General features: G+C 36.8%; 1 protein-coding gene across 3 annotated transcripts in view; it reads right to left on the minus strand.

Annotated features, from left to right (window-relative positions):
• Window positions 1-22,518, minus strand: part of RB1 (RB transcriptional corepressor 1) — a 127,837-nt gene that overhangs the window by 94,837 nt on the left and 10,482 nt on the right. For all 3 annotated transcript variants that reach the window (XM_065895782.1, XM_065895783.1, XM_065895784.1), the window contains exon 3: window positions 2,758-2,873. In XM_065895782.1, the coding sequence (XP_065751854.1) occupies window positions 2,758-2,873 (116 nt within the window). The remainder of the gene's footprint in view (window positions 1-2,757; window positions 2,874-22,518) is intronic.

A 22,518-nucleotide genomic window follows, 5' to 3' on the forward strand; every position in this document is an offset into this window, starting at 1 on the left:
TGCTTGGAAAAGAAAAAGAATGGGGACTTCCCTGGTGGCACAGTGGTTTAAGAATCCCCCTGCCAACGCAGGGGACACGGGTTCAAGCCTCGGTCCAGGAAGATCCCACATGCCATGGAGCAACCAAGCCCGCACACCACAACTACTGAAGCCCGCACATCTAGAGACCGTGCTCCACAACAAGAGAAGCCACAGCAGTGAGACGCCTGCACACTGCAATGAAGAGTAGCCCCTGCTAGATGCAACTAGAGAAAGCCCACACGCAGCAACGAAGACTCAGCGCAACCAAAAATAAATAGATTGGGCTTCCCTGGTGGCGCAGTGGTTGGGAGTCCGCCTGCCGATGCAGGGGACGCGGGTTCGTGCCCCGGTCTGGGGGGATCCCACATGCCGCGGAGCGGCTGGACCCGTGAGCCGTGGCCGCTGGGCCTGCGCGTCCGGAGCCTGTGCTCCGCAGCGGGAGAGGCCACGGCAGTGAGAGGCCCGCGTACCGCAAAATAAATAAATAAATAAATAAATAGATAAATAAAAATCGATACTTTAAAAAAAAAAAGAATGGAGCTAACCTGCTGAGAAAAAGAAATCAAACTTAGAATGGCATTTATTCAGGAACCACTCTCACTTCCAGTTTTGAGATATATGGCAATACCTATCCATGGAGCACCATGAAAACTGTGAATTGTTACTAAAAAGCCGCCTTTTTCTGGGGGTAACTTAAGTGAGTCTCTATTCCTTCTGTAGTCCTCCTCTGAAGGAAAGAAGTGAAGGCAGGAAGGTGAGAGGAAGGAAGGCAGGCAGACAGGCATAAAAAGCCATAATTAAAACACACAGATCTGTAGATAACTACATATTCTAGGAGCAGTGCTCCATGGATTGATAATGGTCCATAAACTGTTTACCAGTCCACAATTAAGTACAGAAATTGGGGGTAAACACTTAAAAACTTTTATGGCAATCTGACACTAATTTTAATGCCTGCTGAATCCAATAATAAAAAATTTAGTCCTGTGTTTAGTATGATTTTTGTTTCATTTTTCTAGTAATTAATTTATATTACTTATTTTTAAAACATCAGTCTATGACATACTGGGAAGAAAAGAAACTAGCCCTTCACCAGAGTACTTTTAAGAAGCAGTGGTTTAGATAACATTCCTGGATAGTTATCAGAACACTGAGAGATGCCCTAAGAAAAAGTTGTACCAAATACATTACTATAGTTATTGTAGTGATATTATTTATGATATGCCCATTTTATAAATCAGAGTTACTCTATGACTACTCAGAGAAAAAGTTTAGGAAAATCTTTTCCAGGAAAATTCTTTTACCTTATAGATAAAGGATGTAATAGACTTTCTCTGTCATATTTATTTAGCAGTCTATGGATAGCTATATAACACTGTATTGCAGTCATCTGTTTAATTTAAACTGGATGAGATTCTTGAGGTCAGAGACTGTACCTCACCTCTATATCATTAGAACCTAGTAGAGTAACACAGCGCCTAGCAGTTGGTAAGTTTTGTTTCCTTCCCCCTTTTTGTTTGGGGGGGGCGGGTAATAGGAGGAATCTACAGAAAAAAAGAGATCAAGACCTCATCAGCACCTATGGTGTTACAGGCATTGACTCGAGAACTATTTACTTCTCTGCTCGTTATAAGTTATTTAATTCTCAAAATTCTATCAAGTAGTTAATAATTTTTATTTTGCAGGAAAGGAAAGGAACCCGAGACTTCATAAGGATGAGCAATCTGCTCCAAGTCATATACCTTGTAAAATAAACCCAGTCTATCTTAACCCAAACATTCATTCTTTCTAATCCTCAGAGGTCATGAAAACATATGCTGAATAAATGAATAAATCAACGCAAAATTTTACCTCTATATTTAGATTATTTTTCAGCTATATAAAAACTATTTTGATTTAGTGATTTTAGTTAACGTTAAACTGTGAAATCTCTGAGAGGTAAACCAATTCATATTCAATAAGTTAAATATGAACATACAAGGCCTTTGTTTCCACATTCTATTTAGAGGTAATAAGAAAAAGTTACTAAAACATGCAACAATTTATCTCATTTACACAAAATACCAATTATGTCTAACTCTAGACGGTTTTATCCAAGAAAAAACATATACTACTATCTTTTTGGTAAAATTATTTACTGTTCCATTTCATAAACATACTGCAAAAGAAATGACTGGAATTCCCAGAAGGCTTCTCTTGACTTACTGGAAACAGTAAACTCCTCTTATTAGGCTTAGAAACTCAATACACACTTTAATTAAGTAATTACAGGGACAAGTATTATAATAGATACTCAACTGAACATACAGTCTCAAAACATATATAATTATAATATCTATTATATTAAATAATCTTAAACTTTAATAAATCAACTAAATTCCTTTAAGATAGACTCATACTACTTTTACAAAGGTTTTAATATATAAGCCTACTTCATAAATCTTTGCTTTTTTTGTCCATTTTACCAACAGCTACAATTAAGAAAGTTTACAGATAGTGAGAGACACAATGGAAATTTTCCCAGGACAGAAACTGCTACATTTTTAAGAAAGTGTGGCAAAAATACACCTTCATTAAGGGCTCTAATGGAGAACAGGAGTTCACTGGTTGACCTAAGTTTTCTACGTTTTATTTAATTTTAGCATTTTCCACTAATTCCCTAAAGTCTATTAAAATGATAGTTCAGAAATAGTTTTCTTTAATGGCAGAGGCCTATATTAATATAAGAAATTTTACCTGGTTTCAATGTTTTTCTGCAGCTCAGTGAAAGTGAATGGCATCTCATCTAGGTCAACTGCTGCAATAAAGATACAGATTCCCCATAGTTCCTTTTTCTTTTGAACATAACCTTCCTGGAAACAAAACAAGACAAAACAAAACAAAACAAAACAAAAAGGTTCAAATATTTCATTAAATCATTCACACACTGGATACTGTGCTAAAACTGTATTATATGCAACTTTTTTCTTATTCAGCATAACAAAATTAATTTGTTACTAAATCTTTATGAGGTCATATACTTGAGAGCATTTAATTCTACACCAGTAACAAACAAACTAGTTACAAAATTAGTAACTAAATTTTATACTATAAGGCAAAAAATTACTAGAAAGGTCAAAAAGTTAAATTACAACTTTCTACAAAAAATCTAGGGGCCAGTCAGTTTTCTGAAGTAAATATTTTCATTTTTCAGTAATCCAATGTCATCAAAGCCAAGTTGAAAGATTTTAGGCTCCATAAAATGGACTCCAAAATTTTTTTTCTTCTAATTCACTTGTTCTTTTATCAATCTATTGATTCAAGTCTTTTTTTAAAATTTTTAAATTATTTTTATTTTTGGCTGCCTCGGGTCTTTGTTGCTGCGCGTGGGCTTTCTCTAGTTGTGGAGAGCGGGGGCTACTCTTCGTTGGGGTGCTTGGTCTTCTCATTGCAGTGGCTTCTCTTGTTGCGGAGCATGGGCTCTAGGACACGCAGGCTTCAGTTGTGGCACATGGGCTTAGTTGCTCTGCAGCATGCGGGATCTTCCCGGACCAGGGCTCGAACCCGTGTCCCCTGCATTGGCAGGTGGATTCTTAACCACTGTGCCACCACGGAAGTCCTGATTCAAATATTTTTTAACCTTATGAAATTCATATCTCTCAGTGCCGTAATTGCCTTCCTTGTAAAATGGAAATACATATTTCACTTTGTAAGAATTAAATGAGATTACATATATAAAGCCCTTAGATCTGGCATATAACTAATATTCAATGAATGATGGCTACCACTATCATTAGAATATTTTTTTCATTATCATTAAAATACTTTTTATCCCCAAAAATACACATCCCTATTTAAATATGTAAGTTTTATAGGTAAAATATGGATTATATTAAATTGAAAACAAAAGAAATACCAAATAATCTGATGTTCTATCAAACAGCTGGAACTGCTTATTACTCTTAATTGGAGATTACAATGGAGCTGAAAAGTATGTGATGCAATTTTATATTGTTCTGAAACCTCAATTATATAAAAGCTTTAGAAAAAAGAATTATTCTAGATTATCAAATTTTATGGATAATATGAAGCTTATCACTATCCAACTCTAAACTTTTCCTTAACTTTAGCTACTTGGGAAATAAATATTTTAAAACTTGTATTATAACTATACACCCACTAGAATTGTTAAAATTAAAAAGACTAACAATATCAAAGGTTGATAAGGATATAAAGCAATGGAACACTCAAACATTACTGATGAAAACGTAAAATGGTACAACCATTTTTGAAAAGAAGTTTGGCAAGTTCTTATAAAGTTATATACCTGCCATAGCACTTAGCAATTCCACCCCTAGATATTTATACCCAAGAGAAGTGGAAACTTGGTACCTGAATGTTAACAGCAGCTTCATTCATAAAAACCAAAAACTCAAACAACCCAATATCCAAAAACAAGTGAAGAGATAAACTGTGGTATATCCATTCAATGGAATGTTATTCAACAATAAAAAGGAAAAGTATAAATACACACAACATAGATAAATCTCAGTTATTACACAGAGGAAAGAAAGCCAAATACAGACGTGTACATGCTGTGTACACTCTGATTTCTACAAAATTCTAGAAAAGGCAAACCTAATCTTTAATGTCAGAAAGTAGATCAGTGGCTGTCTGGGGACAGGAGTGGATGTGTGTTGGGGAATGATGACAAAAGAGATTGAGACAACTTTCTGGAGTAATAAAAAATTTTTAGATCTCAATGGTTAAATAACATTTGTCAAAACCTATTGAACTCTTCACTTAAAACTGGTTGATTTAGTGTATATAAATTATACTTCAATAAATTTGACATTGAAACTAGACTACATACTTACTATTTCTGAAACTGAACAACAAAGTATATGTTGCTTGACTGTTATAATGACTATTAAGTATGTTTTAATAAAATGAATGAACATAAACTCTTATATATATATATATATACACTTATAAGTATTTACATTACTATGGTCAATTTCTCAGGAACTACTAAGATGTAAGAGGTTGGTTGTCTCTATAATAAACAACTTCCAAACTACCATGATTTTTTAATTTTTATGCTTAATTCTTATCATGATTTTGGTTTGCTTCTTTGCTCAGGCTATCACCTGTTGAACCTAACTTCTCTCAATGTGTCTTCTTTCAGCAACTCCAATCTTTTTTTTACTCTTTTAAAGTTGGGAAATGAAGTATTAAGATTGTTAAAATTGAGTATGTACTTTATTCATTTTTTTTAAATAGCAAATTTTATTAGGACATAGCAAATACGATTCAACATAAGCTCATTTGAAATGATAAAATGCCTAAATAAAATGTTGTATACATAGGTTCTGACTTTTAAGGACCTGAGGAACTTTCCTATAAGCAAAATGTGTGACCTTTATTTCAGATGATTTATAAATCTTGTTTTTGTTGTTGATATTGCTGCATCCCAATTAACTATATGTATAGACAAAGTGTTCTTTCTTCTTCATACACAGTTATATATGGAAGAAAAATAAATGTTCCTTCTAAACTTGAGAATATTAAATATTTTAATCACCTATATTTGATTTAGTTCTTTAGAGGGAACCATATTACAGATGAGATCAATGTTATAAAACCAAATGATTCATGCACAAATGTTTTTGTTAATCTATGTGAAGAAAATAATCAGTTTCCAATTAAGAGAGTCCTAGAAGTAGAATTTCTACATTAAAGTATTTAAGATTCTAGATATAGAATTATATATAGAGATAGAGACAGATATGGAAAGGGCTTGCATTTTAGTTGTAACCTATAACATCCACTTGGTCTGATCTTATATCTGGATGCCACCAAAATTTGCCAGAGGGAAAAAATTTACAAAGCCATGAAGATGAGAATCAACTACAAAAATCCTACTCTATAATCATTCTGTTCACTTTTTAAAATAGTAGATTATACTGGAACACAAATAACATAATTTAACACAAAGTCATCTGATATGATAAATGCCTAAATGGAAAACATCAGCCTAACCACCATATTTGCAATCATTTAAAAATCATAGGGCTTCCCTTGTGGCGCAGTGGTTGAGAGTCCGCCTGCCGATGCAGGGGACACGGGTTTGTGCCCCGGTCCGGAAAGATACCGCATGCCGCAGAGCGGCTGGGCCCGTGAGCCACGGTCGCTGAGCCTGTGTGACCAGAGCCTGTGCTACGCAACGGGAGAGGCCACAACAGTGAGAGGCCCGTGTACCGCAAGGAAAAAAAAAAAATCATATATCTTCATATAGTTTTCTTTGCCTCTTCCAGTTTGTTTTTTAATATCTTCCAAAATTTGATATCTCTAATAATTTTTAAAGAAATACTCATTAAAAAAAAAGAAGAAAAAAAAGAAATACTCATTATGCAACTGCCATGGTTTTATGACTTTGGGGATACAGTGATGAAAACAGAAACAAACAAACAAAATTCCCTGTCTCCCTGGGACTTATACTTTTATTTATGTTAAGAACATGGTTTTTGGTGTCAAACATTCAAGAGTTTGAATACTCTAGTGGTATAACTGAGCAACTTGCTTAAATCCAATTAGACCTCAGTTTCTACTAAAATAGGGATGATAATATCTAATCAGAGTCACTATGAAAATTAACAGTAAGGACGCTTTTTATTTTTATTCATTTATTTTTTGGGCCTCACGTGGTGGCATGCAGGATCTTAGTTCCCCAACCAGGGTCAAACCTGTGCCCTCTGCAGTGGAAGTGTAAATTCTTAACCACTGGAATGCCAGGGAAGTCTCTGAGGATGCACTTAAGTAATCAGCACGGTGCCCGGCATTATACTCATTGAACCACAACCATCATCAGCAGCACTATTATCAGTGAATCTAGCACTCATTCCTCTGTATCATATCTGTCTCAATACTATCCGTAATCCACCCTTCTCCACACCAGAAACATCCATTCCTGGGAATGCTAAGGAATGCTGGAGGTGTGTGTGTGTGTGTGTGTGTGTGTGTGTGTGTGTGTGTGTAAGAAATCATGTTTATTGACCTCCAGCCCCTGGAAATCACTGATCTGATTTCAATTCCTTTTCCAGAATATCATACAAATGGAATTATACAGTCTGTAGCCTTTTTCGTCTGGCTTCTTTCACTTAGCATAATGCTTCTGAGGACTCATCCATATTGTTGTATCTATAATATTAGTATTTATTCCTTTTAATTGCTGAGTAGCACTCCATTGTATGACTACGCCACAATTTATTTATCTACTCCAACAGCTGAATACACTGCTGTGAATAAGGCTACTAACCCTAGCCTTAAATATCCAACTACAGATCTTTAGGTGGATGTATGTTTTCATTTTTCTTGGGTGAATATCTAAGTTGAGGAATGCTAAGTTCTATATTAAATACAAGTTTAAGTTTATAAGAAACTAGTAAACTGTTTTCCAACGTGGCTGTACCACTTTGCATTCCCACCAGCAACAAATGAGAGTTCCAGCTGCTTCACATCCTTACTAGCACTTAGTTTTTGTTTGGCTGTTCTTGCCTGTTTTTTAGCCATCCTAGTAGGTATGTAATGGTACATTTTCCCAAGGACTAATGACATTGAGTACTTTTTCAAATCTTACTTAACATCCATATCTCTTCTTTGGTAAAGGGTGTTTTCAAATCTTTTGCCAATTTTCTATTCAGTTGTTTGTCTTATTAAGTTGTAAGAATTAGTTATACATTCTGGATTCAAATCGCTTAACAGATTTGTGTTTTGCAAAAATTTTCACCCAATCTGTGGCTTTTCATTTTCTTAAATATTGTATGCCAAAGAGCATCAGTTTTTAATTTTGATGGAGCTCAATTTATTACTTTGCTTTATAGATCACGCTTTTGGTGGTGCTATCTATGAAATCTTTGCTTAACCCAAGGTCACGAGGATTTTCTCCTATGTCATCTTCTACAAGTTTAGATCTACGATTCATTTGAATTAACTTTTATAAATGGTGCAAGATAGGGATTAAAGTTCTTTTTTGCATATGGACGTCCAATTGCTCCAGCATCGTTTGTTAAGAGGAATATCCTTCCTCCACTGAATTACCTTAGCACCTCTGTGTGCAAAGACTGACTATATATGTGTGAATTCTATTTCTGGATTCTCTGTTCTGTTCCACTGACCTGCTTGTCTTTCTTTTTACTAGTACTACAATGTCTTGATTACTGTAGCTGTGTTTTGTTCTTTTTTAGTTCAGTTTGATTCAAGATTTTTAAATCCGTAAAGGACATCTGATTTACTTCTAATTGTGCAGATTAAGAAATTAAAGACTAGAGTGTTGAGACTTGCTCAACACAGCCAGTCGATGCCACAGACCTAAAACCCAAGTTTCTTAACACTCAATTTAGTATTGTTCCATTTATTTAAGAATATTTCCTTAATTACATTTCTACATTGATGTTCCTAACATTTTCACTACTGAAATCCTTAATCTCATCACCCCACTAAGAGTCTTATACTCTTAACTACTTTACTATTCCGTACTCTTCATTTCTATTTTACTGAGAAGGTTAGAGAATCACAATACCAAAAGCCTCGACATTTTTCTCCACGTCAAATAATTTCTAAACACCATAAACTTCAGTCTTCCTCCAATGTCTCTGCATCTTCAACTTCCTCTTCTGACTTTAACAAATGGACATTCTCCTCCACTCTCAAATTAATATATCTAATCCCTCCGTACCTCCCACTTTGGATCACACTGCCTCTCATCTCCTTCAAGACCTAGTTTATTAATGCTTCCCTCTGTCTTCTGTAATTTCTCTAACACTTCTTTCTAAACACGTATTTCCCTTAAGATAAGCTTGCACCACCTTAAAAAAAGAAAAAACCCTATCCCTGGACTTTATCAAGCTACTGGCCTAACCACACATCTAAACCTCTCACTATTCTCACTATTCACACACATACTCACCATGTACACTCTCACAGTCACACCTACTGCATCCACTGAACACATCTACTATATAAGCACTATTCTACTGACGCTATTCTCGAAGTCTCCAAAGACTGCTCTCTTTCTAAACTGAATGGCCTTTTCTTTGGTTTCATCCACAAAGTCCTGTATACAACATCTAACACCACTGTAATGAAACTTTTTCCCTTAGCTTTTTAAACACTCTAACATCCGCATTCTCTTTATTTCTCCCAACTTTTTCAGTGTTTCCTAATTCCAAGGACTTTTTCCCAGAACCTTCTCTTTTCCTCCACAATCTCATCCACTTCTATAGCACCCTCATCACCTCCATACAGATGTTTCTCATATCTCATCCTGCTTTCCAGCCCTCACTGCTCTCTCAAGATCCAGGCCCTATTTTCCAATGGCAATTTACAACCTAAAATCTGTAACTGATTTGTTTTCTTGAAAATTTAGTTGAGAATTACGAAATGGGCTCAGAACAGCACCTTAAAAATTGTTAAAACAGAGGAAAAGTAATTTTTACTCAGCCAAAAGAATGACCAATAAATAAACAGAAGAAAAAAATGGGGAAAGGGTAAGAAAAAGCATTTTGCAAAAGAAAAAACAGTAATTTCCAATAAACGTATTTTGAAAATACTGAACCTCAGAATAGTGTCAGTTGAAGGATAATTTGCAAATATGCATCAAGATCCTTAAGAGTTCAGTTTTATCTCTAAGAATTTATCCTATGAAAATAATTGGAGTGTTGAGTCAAGATTTAGTGTAATATATGTTCAAAGAATTATTTATAAGAGTAAAAATAGTGGGAAAAGCTTAAATATCTTTAAATAAAACGGTTAAAAAAATTATGAAAGAGCTATATCATAGAATAACATAAAACTCTTAAAACATTTCAAAGATTATAAGGACATGGGAAAATACCAAAGACATGTTAAGAGAAAAAAACACCAGAATACAAATTCCTGTGTATATTTTGACTCCAATTTTGTGAAAAAATTTTAAAAGGAAGGAAAGGCAAATATATATCAAAATGTTAACTATTATCTCTAGGTGGTAGGATTACAAATGATTTTCATTTTCTTCATTAACACTAGATACATTTTCTAAGTTACCTAACAACTATAAAATGGGGGGAAAGTAAGTCAATTTAAAAGTACTAAATTTATATAAAGCAGGAGAGAGAAAAATTAGGAATATTCTTGAGAAAAATCTTTAAAATATTAAAACTGTAATTACATATACTATAGTTTAAATAGAAATCTACAATCAATACTTAAGAGGCTACCTATTTAAGCTGTCATTTAATTTAGTTCACCTGAACCACCCAATTGACAACCCCGAATTACTGATGACTTGTACTTGCTTTATCGCAAGCACTAACTTATAAAAGAGCTCCACCAAGTGGTAACATAAATCATCTTGGAAACATCTGAAAAGTAGGTTATCTTACTAGTCATGCTATCATAACCAACATGAATTTAAACTAAAATTTTAAAAGTTAAAAACACTACTCTCTCTTATCTTCCCTTTTTAAAATATCAGCCATGACCAAGATGGAAATAAGCCATAAATAATATGCTCTTTATCTCAGGGTCAAAAGGATACATCCTTACACTAGATTCATGAGACTGTAATGCATGATTAGCCATAAAGTTACAAGTTAAATGTATTAGAGAAGTAGAGGTGATAAGAGCTGCCTTTATCTTCCACTCCTGGATTTCCTCCTTACCAAGGTTATATGTAGGAGCAAAAGGGATAATATGCCAGAAAATCCTTCCTCTCACTTGCATAATATTAGCCCTCAGCAGTTAGTGTTAAGGAAATTCTTTGATGTGGTCAGAAGAAGCAAAAGGCAAGAGTAGCACAGTCAAGAAGAATGTAAAAGCTCAATCATATTTGTACTCAATCATATTTTTGATACCATACTCAAGGGTGAACACCAGCTGAATTAGTCATCCAGTTACACAATGCCTTTGTGGGGAGACAGTTGACTCTACTCCCAGAAAAATATGTACCTGGCAAGTTGAGATTCATCTAGCCTTCTGCCCAAGAATTTAGTACCTGGGGCTCCCTCCTTTAAGAGCTCTTACAGAACTGAATGGATAGGCCTATTTAAGCACTTAAGTAAACTTAAGTTCAGTTTACTTACTTGCTCAATTGTCCATATCTCAATTGTCCATAACTCAAGCATTTTGAAGGCATAATTATATCTAATACACCGTTATACCCCCAAAAACCTAGTACAATGTCCAGCACTAACTTGATGTTAAATGCACATTTTTTAAAAGAGCAGTAGCAATAGTCATCCCCCCGTATAGGATAGAATGACTTTTTTTACTCTCTCTTTTTCCTCCTAGTATGCTCAGAGAAACAAGCAGCAACTGAATCATAAGTAAAAAATATAAGGTAAGAATATTGGTTCTACTAGTTTCTTTAGCTCCTGATCACACATTGATAACCTAATGAGTATCAACCGGACTAACTCACACAAACAAATATTACAGACCTCATTTCCTAAACATGTGATACATAACTGACCTGGAATTTAGTTTCTAGTCAAGCTCTCTGCTTGCTTTATTGAGTCAAAGGCCCAAAATATGACCCACCCAAGAAGATATAGCCACAGAGGAGAGAAAACTGCCACCATATTAAAACAACGACTAATTAATTGGTTTTTCTGTAAAAGATCAATGAAATCGATGTCTACCACTCTTAGAAACAAAGATGAAAAAAACTGAGGAAATCAACTCCTACAACTCAGATTTAATTATATGTATAAAAGGTATCTTCCAAAGTTTGCATGTCAACTCCTTCTACCAGTATCACATATAATACTTGAAAAAATGAAAACATAACTAATGAATAAATGAGTTGGCATTAAAATGAAAGAATCTCAATTGGAAGGGAAATGAAAGGGATCATTGATCATCAAGTCCTGTGGTCTGGGAGTTTCTAGGGTTCCAAATCATAAAATGATCATCTTTGGCAAATGTGCTGAAATTTTTAAAAAGTTAAGAGAACCCATATGTTTACTTTCAATAATGCCTCGGTAACTAAAGTAGCAAATACTTCACTTTTGCTAGAATTCAACGCAGCAAGGTAATTTTTTTTGTAAAAAATTTTTTTACATTGATAAAAAAAAGCACTGGCTGGCAGCTTTGTATGTCTTGAATAAAACTAGGAAAAATTATTATTTAATAAACTAAGTTTGGTAAACTTCTTAAAACAGATCCAAGGTGGGGAAAGTTTGGTGGTTTCTGACTGCAATATATTGATAATTCTGATTCAACTTACCTTAAAAAAAAGTTTGTAGAATGAGAAAATCAGAGCACATATTAAAAAGAGGTAAATTAAAACAGGAAGAGGAATAGGAAATTTTGATAAAATAATTCACTTCAAAGCTCTCCTAAATATCTCATATAGGTCTCATATAAACTTGACTATCTGTTTATAGCTGAACATGTTACAGGCAGAAATAACTACCAATCTGAACATCAATAATTATTAATATCAGGCCTCTAAAACTATAATGCACATAATAAGGAAAACATTAATTCACTGATAGATCATTTACAATCATTTATTTCAAAACAACGTCTGTTTTATCTAAATTATATTTATATAGGGCATAAAGATGTTTAAAGTACAGAAAAACAAATAGTCCTATTAAATTGAGATTGAAGATATCCTAGCAAACCTGGAAGCCTATAACAATCTCCACAGTCATTCCAATCCTTTGGAAAAGAAGATGCTATATAGTATGTGATGTATCCTTCTGGTATCTACTTCTAATATGGAGAATGAAACTTAGAGTTCATCCCTATGTTTGTGGGGAATTGAGGGAGGGGTAGTTTTTTAAAAGAAATACATTATAGCTGTTTTCAGTCATTTATATCCTAATATGTACTAAAAAGAATTTTTTTTTAATCTTAGAAAACTATATAAAATAAGACTCCAAAATCCAAAATATGTGGGTAAAGAAATTGGGCTTTTTAGGAAGGATAATTTTGTACCTTATTCTCTAATTCATTTAATTTATTCAGCAAATATTTACTAAATGCCTACCAAGCAGTAAGCACTATTATAACTGCTAGGAATACATCAGTAAACAAAATAAACATTCCTGTTTCCTGGAGCTGACATTTTAGGGGGAAGAGAACGATAATAAACAAAAATCAGTATCTATAAGTAAACTATATTTGAAAAAGAGGTCTTCTCTGGTGGCGCAGTGGTTAAGAATCCACCTGCCAATGCAGGAGATACGGGTTCAAGCCCTGGTCCAGGAAGATCCCACATGCTGCACAGCAACTAAGCCCGTGTGCCACAACTACTGAGCCTGCACTCTAGAGCCCGTGCTCTGCAACAAGAGAAGCCACTGCAATGAGAAGCCCGCACACCGCAACGAAGAGTAGCCCCCACTCGCTGCAACTAGAGAAAGCCCATGCACAGCAACAAAGACCCAGTGCAGCCAAAAATAAAAAAAATTAATAAAATTTAAAAAAGAAAGAGAGAAAAAAGAGCAGGGTATCGTACACTGTTGGTGGGAATGTAAATTGGTGCAGACACTATGGAGAACAGTATGGAGGCTCCTTAAAAAACTAAAAATAGAGCTACCATATGATCCTGCAATTCCACTCCTGGGCGTAAATCTGGATAAAACTCTAATTTGAAAAGATACATGCACCCCAATGTTCATAGCAGCACTATTTATAATAGCCAACACTTGGAAGCAGCCAAGTGTCCATCAACAGATGAATGGATAAAGAAGATGTGGTATATATACACAACTGAATATTACTTAGCCATCAAAAAGAACGAAATAATCCCATCTGCAGCAACATGGATGGACCCAGAGACTATCATACTAAGTGAAGTAAGTCAGACAGACAAAGGCAAGTATCATATGATATCACTTACATGTGGAATCTAAAAAATGATACAGATGATCTTATGGACAAAACAGAAACAGACTCACAGACACAGAAAACAAACTTATGGTTACCAAAGGGGAAAGAGCTTGGGATTAACAGATACACACTACTATATATAAATTATAAAATAGGTGGACTTCCCTGGTGGCACAGTGGTTATGAATCCACCTGCCAATGCAGGGGACACAGGTTTGATCCCTAGTCTGGGAAGATCCCACATGCCACGGAGCAACTAAGCCCATGCACCACAACTACTGAGCCTGTGCTCTAGAACTCGCGAGCCACAATTACTGAGCCCACGGGCCACAACTACAGAAGCCCATGCGCCTACAGCCCGTGCTCTGCAACAAGAGAAGCCACCTCAATGAGAAGCACCGCAACGAAGAGTAGCCTGCGCTGGCCACAGCTAGAGAAAGCCCACACGCAGCAACAAAGACCCAATGCAGCCAAAAAAAAAAAAAAATTATAAAATAGGTAAACAACAATGTCCTACTGTACAGCACAGGGAACTATATTCAGTATCTTGTAACAATACACACACGCACACACACGTGCGTAACTGAATCACTCTGCTGTACACTAGAAACCAACACAACATTGTAAACAACTATACTTCAATTTAAAAAAAAGCAGGGTAAAGTGAATAGAGAATTTGAGGGAGAAGTAGGGGCAGATTACAGTATTAAACAGTCTTAGGCCTCACTGGAAAAGTGAGATATCAGCAAAGATTCTATTCTATGAGCAAAGACATAATCTATTAGATTTTTTAAATGTGAATGTCTTCTGACCCAGTGGTTTCACTTCTAGGAATCTATACTACAGCAGTACTCTCATTTGTGCATTAAATGTATATAAAAAGCTATTCACTGCAGCAGTTTGTAGTATCAAATGTTCAAAAATAAACTAAATGTTTGTTAACAGGGGAATATATAAATAAATTACACATCCATACAATGGGAAATACATCCACTAAAAAGATTAAGCTAAATACAGAGGGAGAGGTGCTCTTCAAGATACATCACTACATGAAAAAAGCAAGGTGCAGAAAAATGCAAAAACTAGAAACTTTTATTAGCTGACTACAGAGGAAAAGCAGGCAGCTTAGGGGAAAGAATGAGAGAGACTTCTCACTGTTTACATTTTTATTTCTTTTGAATCTTGAACCATCTGAATCTACTGCCTATTTCAAACACACTGATAATAAATTGGCTAAAAAGTGTAAGTAAATAATAAGACCTCAGTGAGGTAAAATAAAAATCCTTTGTGTGTGTGTATGTGTGTGAAAGGGGAAGTGAGGAAGGGTTGAAGGGATAGAATGAGTAAAAAATTTATCAGTGGTTATTTCTACAGAAGTGGGAATACAAAGAGAGCAATGGATAGTCACTTTTCACTCTAATACTATAAAATTTTTTAAAACAAGTATATTTGAGTTTTGAATATATATGGGTGTGTGTTTATATATGAATATATATATTTTTGAAATGCTGAAAGGGAAATATAGAAATGGTGGGGGAAAATGACAAGATGTTAGTATCTGAAAAACTACATACTACGCCTTGAAAGGTGGAATTCAAAACAGTAGACAATAAGTTATAAGATTCATAATGACCACAAAATAAAATAAAATAAAATAAAATAGCTTCTCAGAAGAAGCCTAGCTAGTCTTCAGTCAGAGATGAGAGTAAAATTCCTTCCATGGATCCTCAGAAAGAAGAAAATATACTGCAGTAAACAATACTGGCCAACAGTAAAAACTTTCATGAAGAAAAAGCAATTTTAAAAGTAGGAAGTCAAATTATATATTATTATAACAATTATATATAATTATATGTTAGATATATCTGAGTAGTTCATGATGAACTTTAATAATGTTATCCAACATTTATATTACGTTTAAAACATTAAATGGTAAAAAGGATAGGAAGGAAACGGTTTGATTAAATTTTTTAGAGAATAGAAGAGAAAAAACAATAAAACCAAAGACTGGTTTTTTGAAAAAACCAACAAAATAGAGAAGCTTTTAGTTAGATTGATCAAGAAAAAAGAAAGACTCAAATTAGCTAAAATTAGGAATGAAATAAGGACATTAAGACCAACATTACAGAAATAAAAAAAGAATTATAACAGGAATGCTATGAACAACTGCATGCTGACAAATTAGATAACACAGATGAAATGGACAAATTTCTCAAAAGATCCAACTCCAAAAGAGTTGGACTGAAACCAACTCAAAAAGAAACTGACATCTGAAAAGACCTCTAACAAGGTAAGAGGTTGGGTTAGTAATTTTAAAACTTCTACACAGAGAAAAGTCCAGGCTCAGATGGTTTCACTGGTGAATTCTACCAAATATTTAAAGTAGAATTAATATCAAGTCACCAAATTGCTCCATAAAAACTGAAGAGGAGGAAACATTTCCCAACTCCTTCTGTGAGAGGTCAGTACTACCCTGACACTAAAATCATACAAAGACATCACAAGGAAAGAAAATAGAGACCAAAATCTCTTATGAACATATGCATAAAAATCATCAACAAAGGGCTTTCCTGGTGGCGCAGTGGGATTTTTAGGATAAGTCCCACTTTATCCTAAAAATGCAATGTTGTTTAAAATCTTAAAATAATATAATACATTATATCAATAAGGAGAAAAAAACATATGATTATCTCAATAGATGCAGAAAAATCATTTGACAAAATCCAAAATCATTTGACAAAACACTCAATACAACAGGAATAAAAGGGAACGTCCTCAACCTGACAAAGGCATCGACAAAAAGCCCACATCATAAGTAATGGTAAAAGACTGAATGTTCTTCCCCCTAAGATAAGGAAAAAGACAACAATGTATTGAAGGTTCTAGCCAGGGCAATTAGGGAAGAAAAAGAAATAAAAGGCATCCAGATTATAAAGGAAGAAGTAAAACTATCTCTATTTGCAGACAATATGATCTTGTATTCAGAAAATCCTAAGGAATACACTAAAAAACTATTTGAATTAAAATATGAATTCAGCAAGTTTGCAGCATACAAAATCAACATGCAAAAGTCAACTGTATTTCTATACACCAGCAATGAATAAAGCAAAAACAAATTCCATTTATAACAGAATCAGTAAGAATAAAATACTTAGGAATAATATGTTAATTGCAAGACTTGTACTCTAAAAACTAAAAATACTGTTGAAAAATTAAAGAATATCTCAATAAATGGAAAGACATTTCACACTCATGCATCTGAAGATAATATTGTTCAGATGGCAATACTCCCCAAATTAATCTAGAGATTCAGTATAACCTCTACTGAAATCTCAACTGTCTTTCTGAAAGAAACTGACAAATTGATCCTAAAACTCATATGAAGAGAGAATTCTGGGAAGACGGCAGAGTAGGAAGCACTAGAAATCTGTCTCCCCACCCAGACAACAGCTGCACTGGCAGAATCTGTCGGATGTAACTATTCTGGAACTCTGGAGTCTATTAAAGGCTTACAACTTCCAGGGGAAGGCAAAGAAGGTAAATGATAATTAATTTCTGTCAATTTCAGCTCTGAACACAGTAACAGGTACCCATAGCCAACTGTCACCCACATGGCAGGCAACTATGCACATGTTCCTGGAACAGCCTGCACAGAATCTGCAGGAGCCAGGGTGGGCAGAAAGGACCCAGTCCTCCAAATTTCACAGATCTGTGCTCTGATCACTTATCGCTGCTCATCACGGAGGGGCAGGCAAAGAGGTGGGGGCTACTGTTGTTGCACCTCCCCCATTGTTGCAAGCACCTCTCCCTCTAGTTGAAGTGACTGCCAGGAGATTTAAAAAGTTGGCACCTTCCCCCTACTCTTCATTTTTTTCTCTTTTTCCTCTTTTGGGAGTCAGACATTGGACTAAGACATTCAAAAGTAACCAAATAAATGGAGGAAATTAGAAAGTCACACTGCACGCCCAAGAAAGGCACAGAATCAGAAAAGGCCTGAGAAGACCTTAAGTTTATACTTCAGGCTGATCCCTGGCACAGACATAGCCTACAACAATCAAAACCAAACCAAACATAAATGAAAACAAACAAACAAACAGCAAACTCTAGGGAAGTGGGGAGAATGTGCTATCAGACTTACCAAACTATTAGATTCAAATGTCCAGTTTTCAACAAAAAAATGACAATGCATACAAAGAACAAGAAAGTATGGCTCATTTAAAGGAAAAAAAAGTTGGCCAAAAGGAAGTATCCTTGAAAAAGATTTGATGGCAGATTTACTAGATGAAAAGTTTAAAACAAGTGTCTTAAAGATGCTCAAAGAACTAAAGGAAGATATGTCAAGAAAATGATGTACAAACAAAATGGAAATATCAATAGATAGAACCTAAAAAAGAAGTCTCTAGAAATTCTGGGGCTGAAAAGTATAATAACCAAAATGAAAAATTCACTACAGAGGTTCAGAGATAGATTTGAGAAAGCAGAAGCAAGAAACAACAAACTTGAAGACAGGACAATGTACAGAAAGAAAAAATCTGAAGAAAAGCGAACAGAGACTAAGGGACCTGTGAGACACCATTAAGTGGAACAACATATACATTATGGGAGTTCCAGAAGAAGAGAGAGAAAAAAGAAACGGAAAATATTTTTTAAAATAATGGCCAAAATTTCCAAAATGTGATGAAAGACATGAATATAAGCATCCAAGAAGCTTAAACTCCAAGTAGGATGAACTCAAAGGGACCCATTCCAAGACATATTATAAGTAAGCTGTCAGTCCCAGGGACAAAGGGAGAATTTTTTTTTTTTTTTTTTGGTATGCGGGCCTCTCACTGTTGTGGCCTCTCCCGTTGCAGAGCACAGGCTCCGGACGCGCAGGCTCAGTGGCCATGGCTCATGGGCCCAGCCACTCCACGGCATGTGGGATCTTCCTGGACCAGGGCACGAACCCATGTCCCCTGCATCAGCAGGTGGACTCTCAACCACTGCGCCACCAGGGAAGCCCACAAAGGGAGAATTTTTAAAGCAGCAAGAAAGAAGAAAGCCATCATGTATAAAGGATCTTCAATAAGATTATCTGCAGATTTCTCATCAGAAACTCTGAAGGCCAGAAGGCAGTATTCAGAAGGAGCTGATGTATTCAATGTGCTAAAAGAAAAAAACTGTCAGCCAGGATTGCTATAGGCAGCAAAACTGTCCTTCAAAAGTGAGGAAAAAATTAAGACATTCTTAGATAAACAAAAGTTGAGGAAGATAATTATCATTACCACTACACATATCCTATGAGCAATGCTAAAAGGAGTCCTGCAGGTTGAAATTAAAGGACTAAAGTCAGTAACTCAAAGCCATATGAAGAAATAAAAATCTCAATAAAGGTATATACATGGGCAGGACTTCCCGGGTGGTGCAGTGGTTAAGAATCTGCTTGCCAATGCAGGGGACACAGGTTCAATCCCTGGTCCGGAAAGATCCCACATGCCTCAGAGCAACCATGCCCGTGAGCCACAACTACTGAGCCTGCGCTCTAGAGCCCGCAAGCCACAACTACTGAAGCGTGCATGTCTAGAGCCCATGCTCAGCAACAAGAGAAGCCACCGCAATGAGAAGCCTGTGCACCGCAACGAAAAGTAGCCCCCGCTCGCCACAACTAGAGAAAGCCTGTGCACAGCAACAAAGACCCACCGCAGCCAAACATAAATAAAATAAATAAATTTTTTAAATAGGCAATTGCAGGGCTTCCCTGGTGGCGCAGTGGTTGAGAGTCTGCCTGCCAATGCAGGGGACACGGGTTTGTGCCCCGGTCCAGAGAAGATCCCACATGCCGTGGAGCGGCTGGGCCCGTGAGCCATGGCCACTGAGCCTGTGCGTCTGGAGCCTGTGCTCCGCAACGGGAGAGGCCACAACAGTGAGAGGCCCGCGTACCTCAAAAAAAAAAAAAAGGGCAATTGCAAAAGATATTATTATTGTAATAATGATGTGTAACTTCACTTTTTGTTTTCTACATAATTTAAGAGACTGATGCATTAAAAATTATTAGTTTATGTTTTTGGACTCTCAACATAAAAAGACAATTTTGTGACATCAACAACTGAAAGGAGTATGGACAGGACTGTTGAAGAAGCATAATTTTCTATGTTATTGAAGTTAAGCTTGAATAAATTCAAATTAGAGTGTTAAAACTTTAGGATGAACATATGTATATGTATAGCTGATTCACTTTGTTATAAAGCAGAAACTAACACACCATTGTAAAGCAATTATACCCCAATAAAGATGTTTAAAAAAAAAAAAAAAAAACTTTAGGATGTTAAATGTAATCTCCATGGTAACTACAAAGAAAACAATGAAAGAATATACACAAAAGGAAATAAGAAAGGAATTTAAACATTTCAATAAAAAAGCCAGCTAAACATAAAACAATTAGTGAAAACAGAAAATCAACAGAAAAACCAAGGAAACCAAAATCTGTTACTTTGAAAAGATCAATAAAATCAATAAGCCTATAGTCAGATTAACTACAAAAAGAGAGTGAAAGACACAAATTACTCATAACAGAAATGTATGTGACTGTTTTTCTCTAGCTGCCTTTTCTCTCTTTAACTTTTGCCATTTTAATTATGATACATCTTGGGTTCACATTGTTTGGGACTCTGGGTGTTTCCTGCACCTGGATATCTGTTTCATTGTCTAGGTTTGGGAAGTTTTCAGCCATAATTCCAACAATTACATTTCCTACCCTTTCTCTCTCTCTTCTCCTTCTGGGACCCCTATATTGTGAATTTTAGTGCACCTGATATTTTCCCAAAGGTTCCTTATTCTTCTCATTTTTTAAAATCTGTTTTTCTTTTTGCTGTTCTGACTGGGTGATTTCCATTATTCTTTCAGATCCCTTATGCATTCTCCTTTATCACCTAACCTGCTGTTAATTCTCTTTAGTGTGTTTTTCATTTCAGTTGTTGTGTTCTTCAGCTCTCTTTTTTTTTTTTTTTTTGCGGTACATGGGCCTCTCACTGTTCTGGCCTCTCCCCTTGCGGAGCACAGGCTCCGGACACGCAGGCTCAGTGGCCATGGCTCATGGGCCCAGCCGCTCCGCGGCATGTGGGATCTCCCTGGACCGGGGCATGAACCTGTGTCCCCTGCATCGGCAGGTGGACTCTCAACCACTGTGCCACCAGGAAAGCCCCCTGACTGGTTTTTTTGTGTGTGTAGTTCCTTGTTAAAATTCTCACTGTGTTCATCTATTCTTTTCCCCAGTTCTGTTAGCAGACTTATTACTATCACTTTGAATTCTTTATCAGGTATTTACCTCTGTTTCATTAGAGTCTGTTTTTTCCCCCAGGGTTTTTTTCTTGCTCTTTCATTTGAAACATACTCCTCTGTCTTCTCATTTTGTTTAACTTTCTCTGTCGCCATGAAATTAGGTGAAGCAGTGACCTCTCCCAGTCTTGAAGGCATGTCCTCATGTGGGAATGTCTCTATGCAGTCTGCATGTGTCCAGTTGCTTTGGTAGGAGTGCTGCTGGATCTGAAGTGAGCACAGTCTGGATCTTCCCTCAGGGTGTGCTGGCAGCCAACACTTTGGTAGGAGGTAGGGCTGAAGTTGGAGTGGCTAGTCTGAGCTGGGGCTTCTCTGCTCAATGGCTGTCACCGCCCTGTGAGAGGTGGGGTGGGGCTCAAGGGGCTGGAACAGGAGTCCTGAGGGAACTGGGTTTCAGCTAGGTGGGTGGCAGTCCCTGTCTTGGTTTGGGGCTCATCCAGGGCTTGAGCATGGGGCTGTACTTCTGTGCTGATTTCACTCTCCCCACCCTCTGGTGCACATGCCTTGGTTAGAGGCTGGGTCAGGGCTTGAGGGGCTGGTGCCATGCCACTGACCTGGTTTTGCTCCCTTCTAGGTGTGAGCAGGGGCACACAATCCTGCGATGGCAGTCTCCACCCTAGAGCTAGTTTCGCTCCCTCTCGAGTGTGTGCAAGGAAGCCTCACTTGAGTGGCAACATTCTCTGCCCGGGATCTGGTTTCACTCCCCGCCGAGTGTACACACTGACACACATGCTGGCAATGGCTGCCTCCACACTCAGAGACAGAGGCTGGGTCCAAGCAGGCTTGGATCCCTCGGCGTGTGCGCACTCTCGTCAACAGCCTGCGCCTTAGTCGGGTGCAGCACCAGAGCAAGAGGCGCTGGAGCAGGAGCCCTGTGCAGGCTGGGGAGTGCACTGGGGCGGTCCTAAGAAGCCGGCCAGAGCCCCAGGAAGTTTTCAATCTGCTGCCTCTGTGCTGTGACTGGGAGGAAGCAAGTCTGTGCATGCTCTTCAAAAGCGGTGTCTCGGTTTCTTATATCTCTCCAGTAAGCCCCACTGATTTTCAAACCAGTTAAGGGGGTCATCTTCCCAGCGTTGGACCCTTGGGCTAGGGTGCCTAATATGTGGCTCAAATCCCTCATTCCCCCAGGGATAATTCCCAAGCCTGTGACATCCCCTTCCTCTTGTGTCCCCCACAGCGGGTACAGGTCCTGACCAGATTGCTTCTCCTCCCTTCCTACCAGCCTTCGTGTAGTTCTTCCTTTACAGCCTTGGTTGAAGAAGAGTCATCTTGCTAGTCCCCGGGTCGATTTCACCAAACATCGCTCTATATGTAGTTCTGGTT

This window comes from Phocoena phocoena, chromosome 18, assembly GCF_963924675.1.
Source record: "Phocoena phocoena chromosome 18, mPhoPho1.1, whole genome shotgun sequence".
NCBI lineage: Eukaryota > Metazoa > Chordata > Mammalia > Artiodactyla > Phocoenidae > Phocoena > Phocoena phocoena.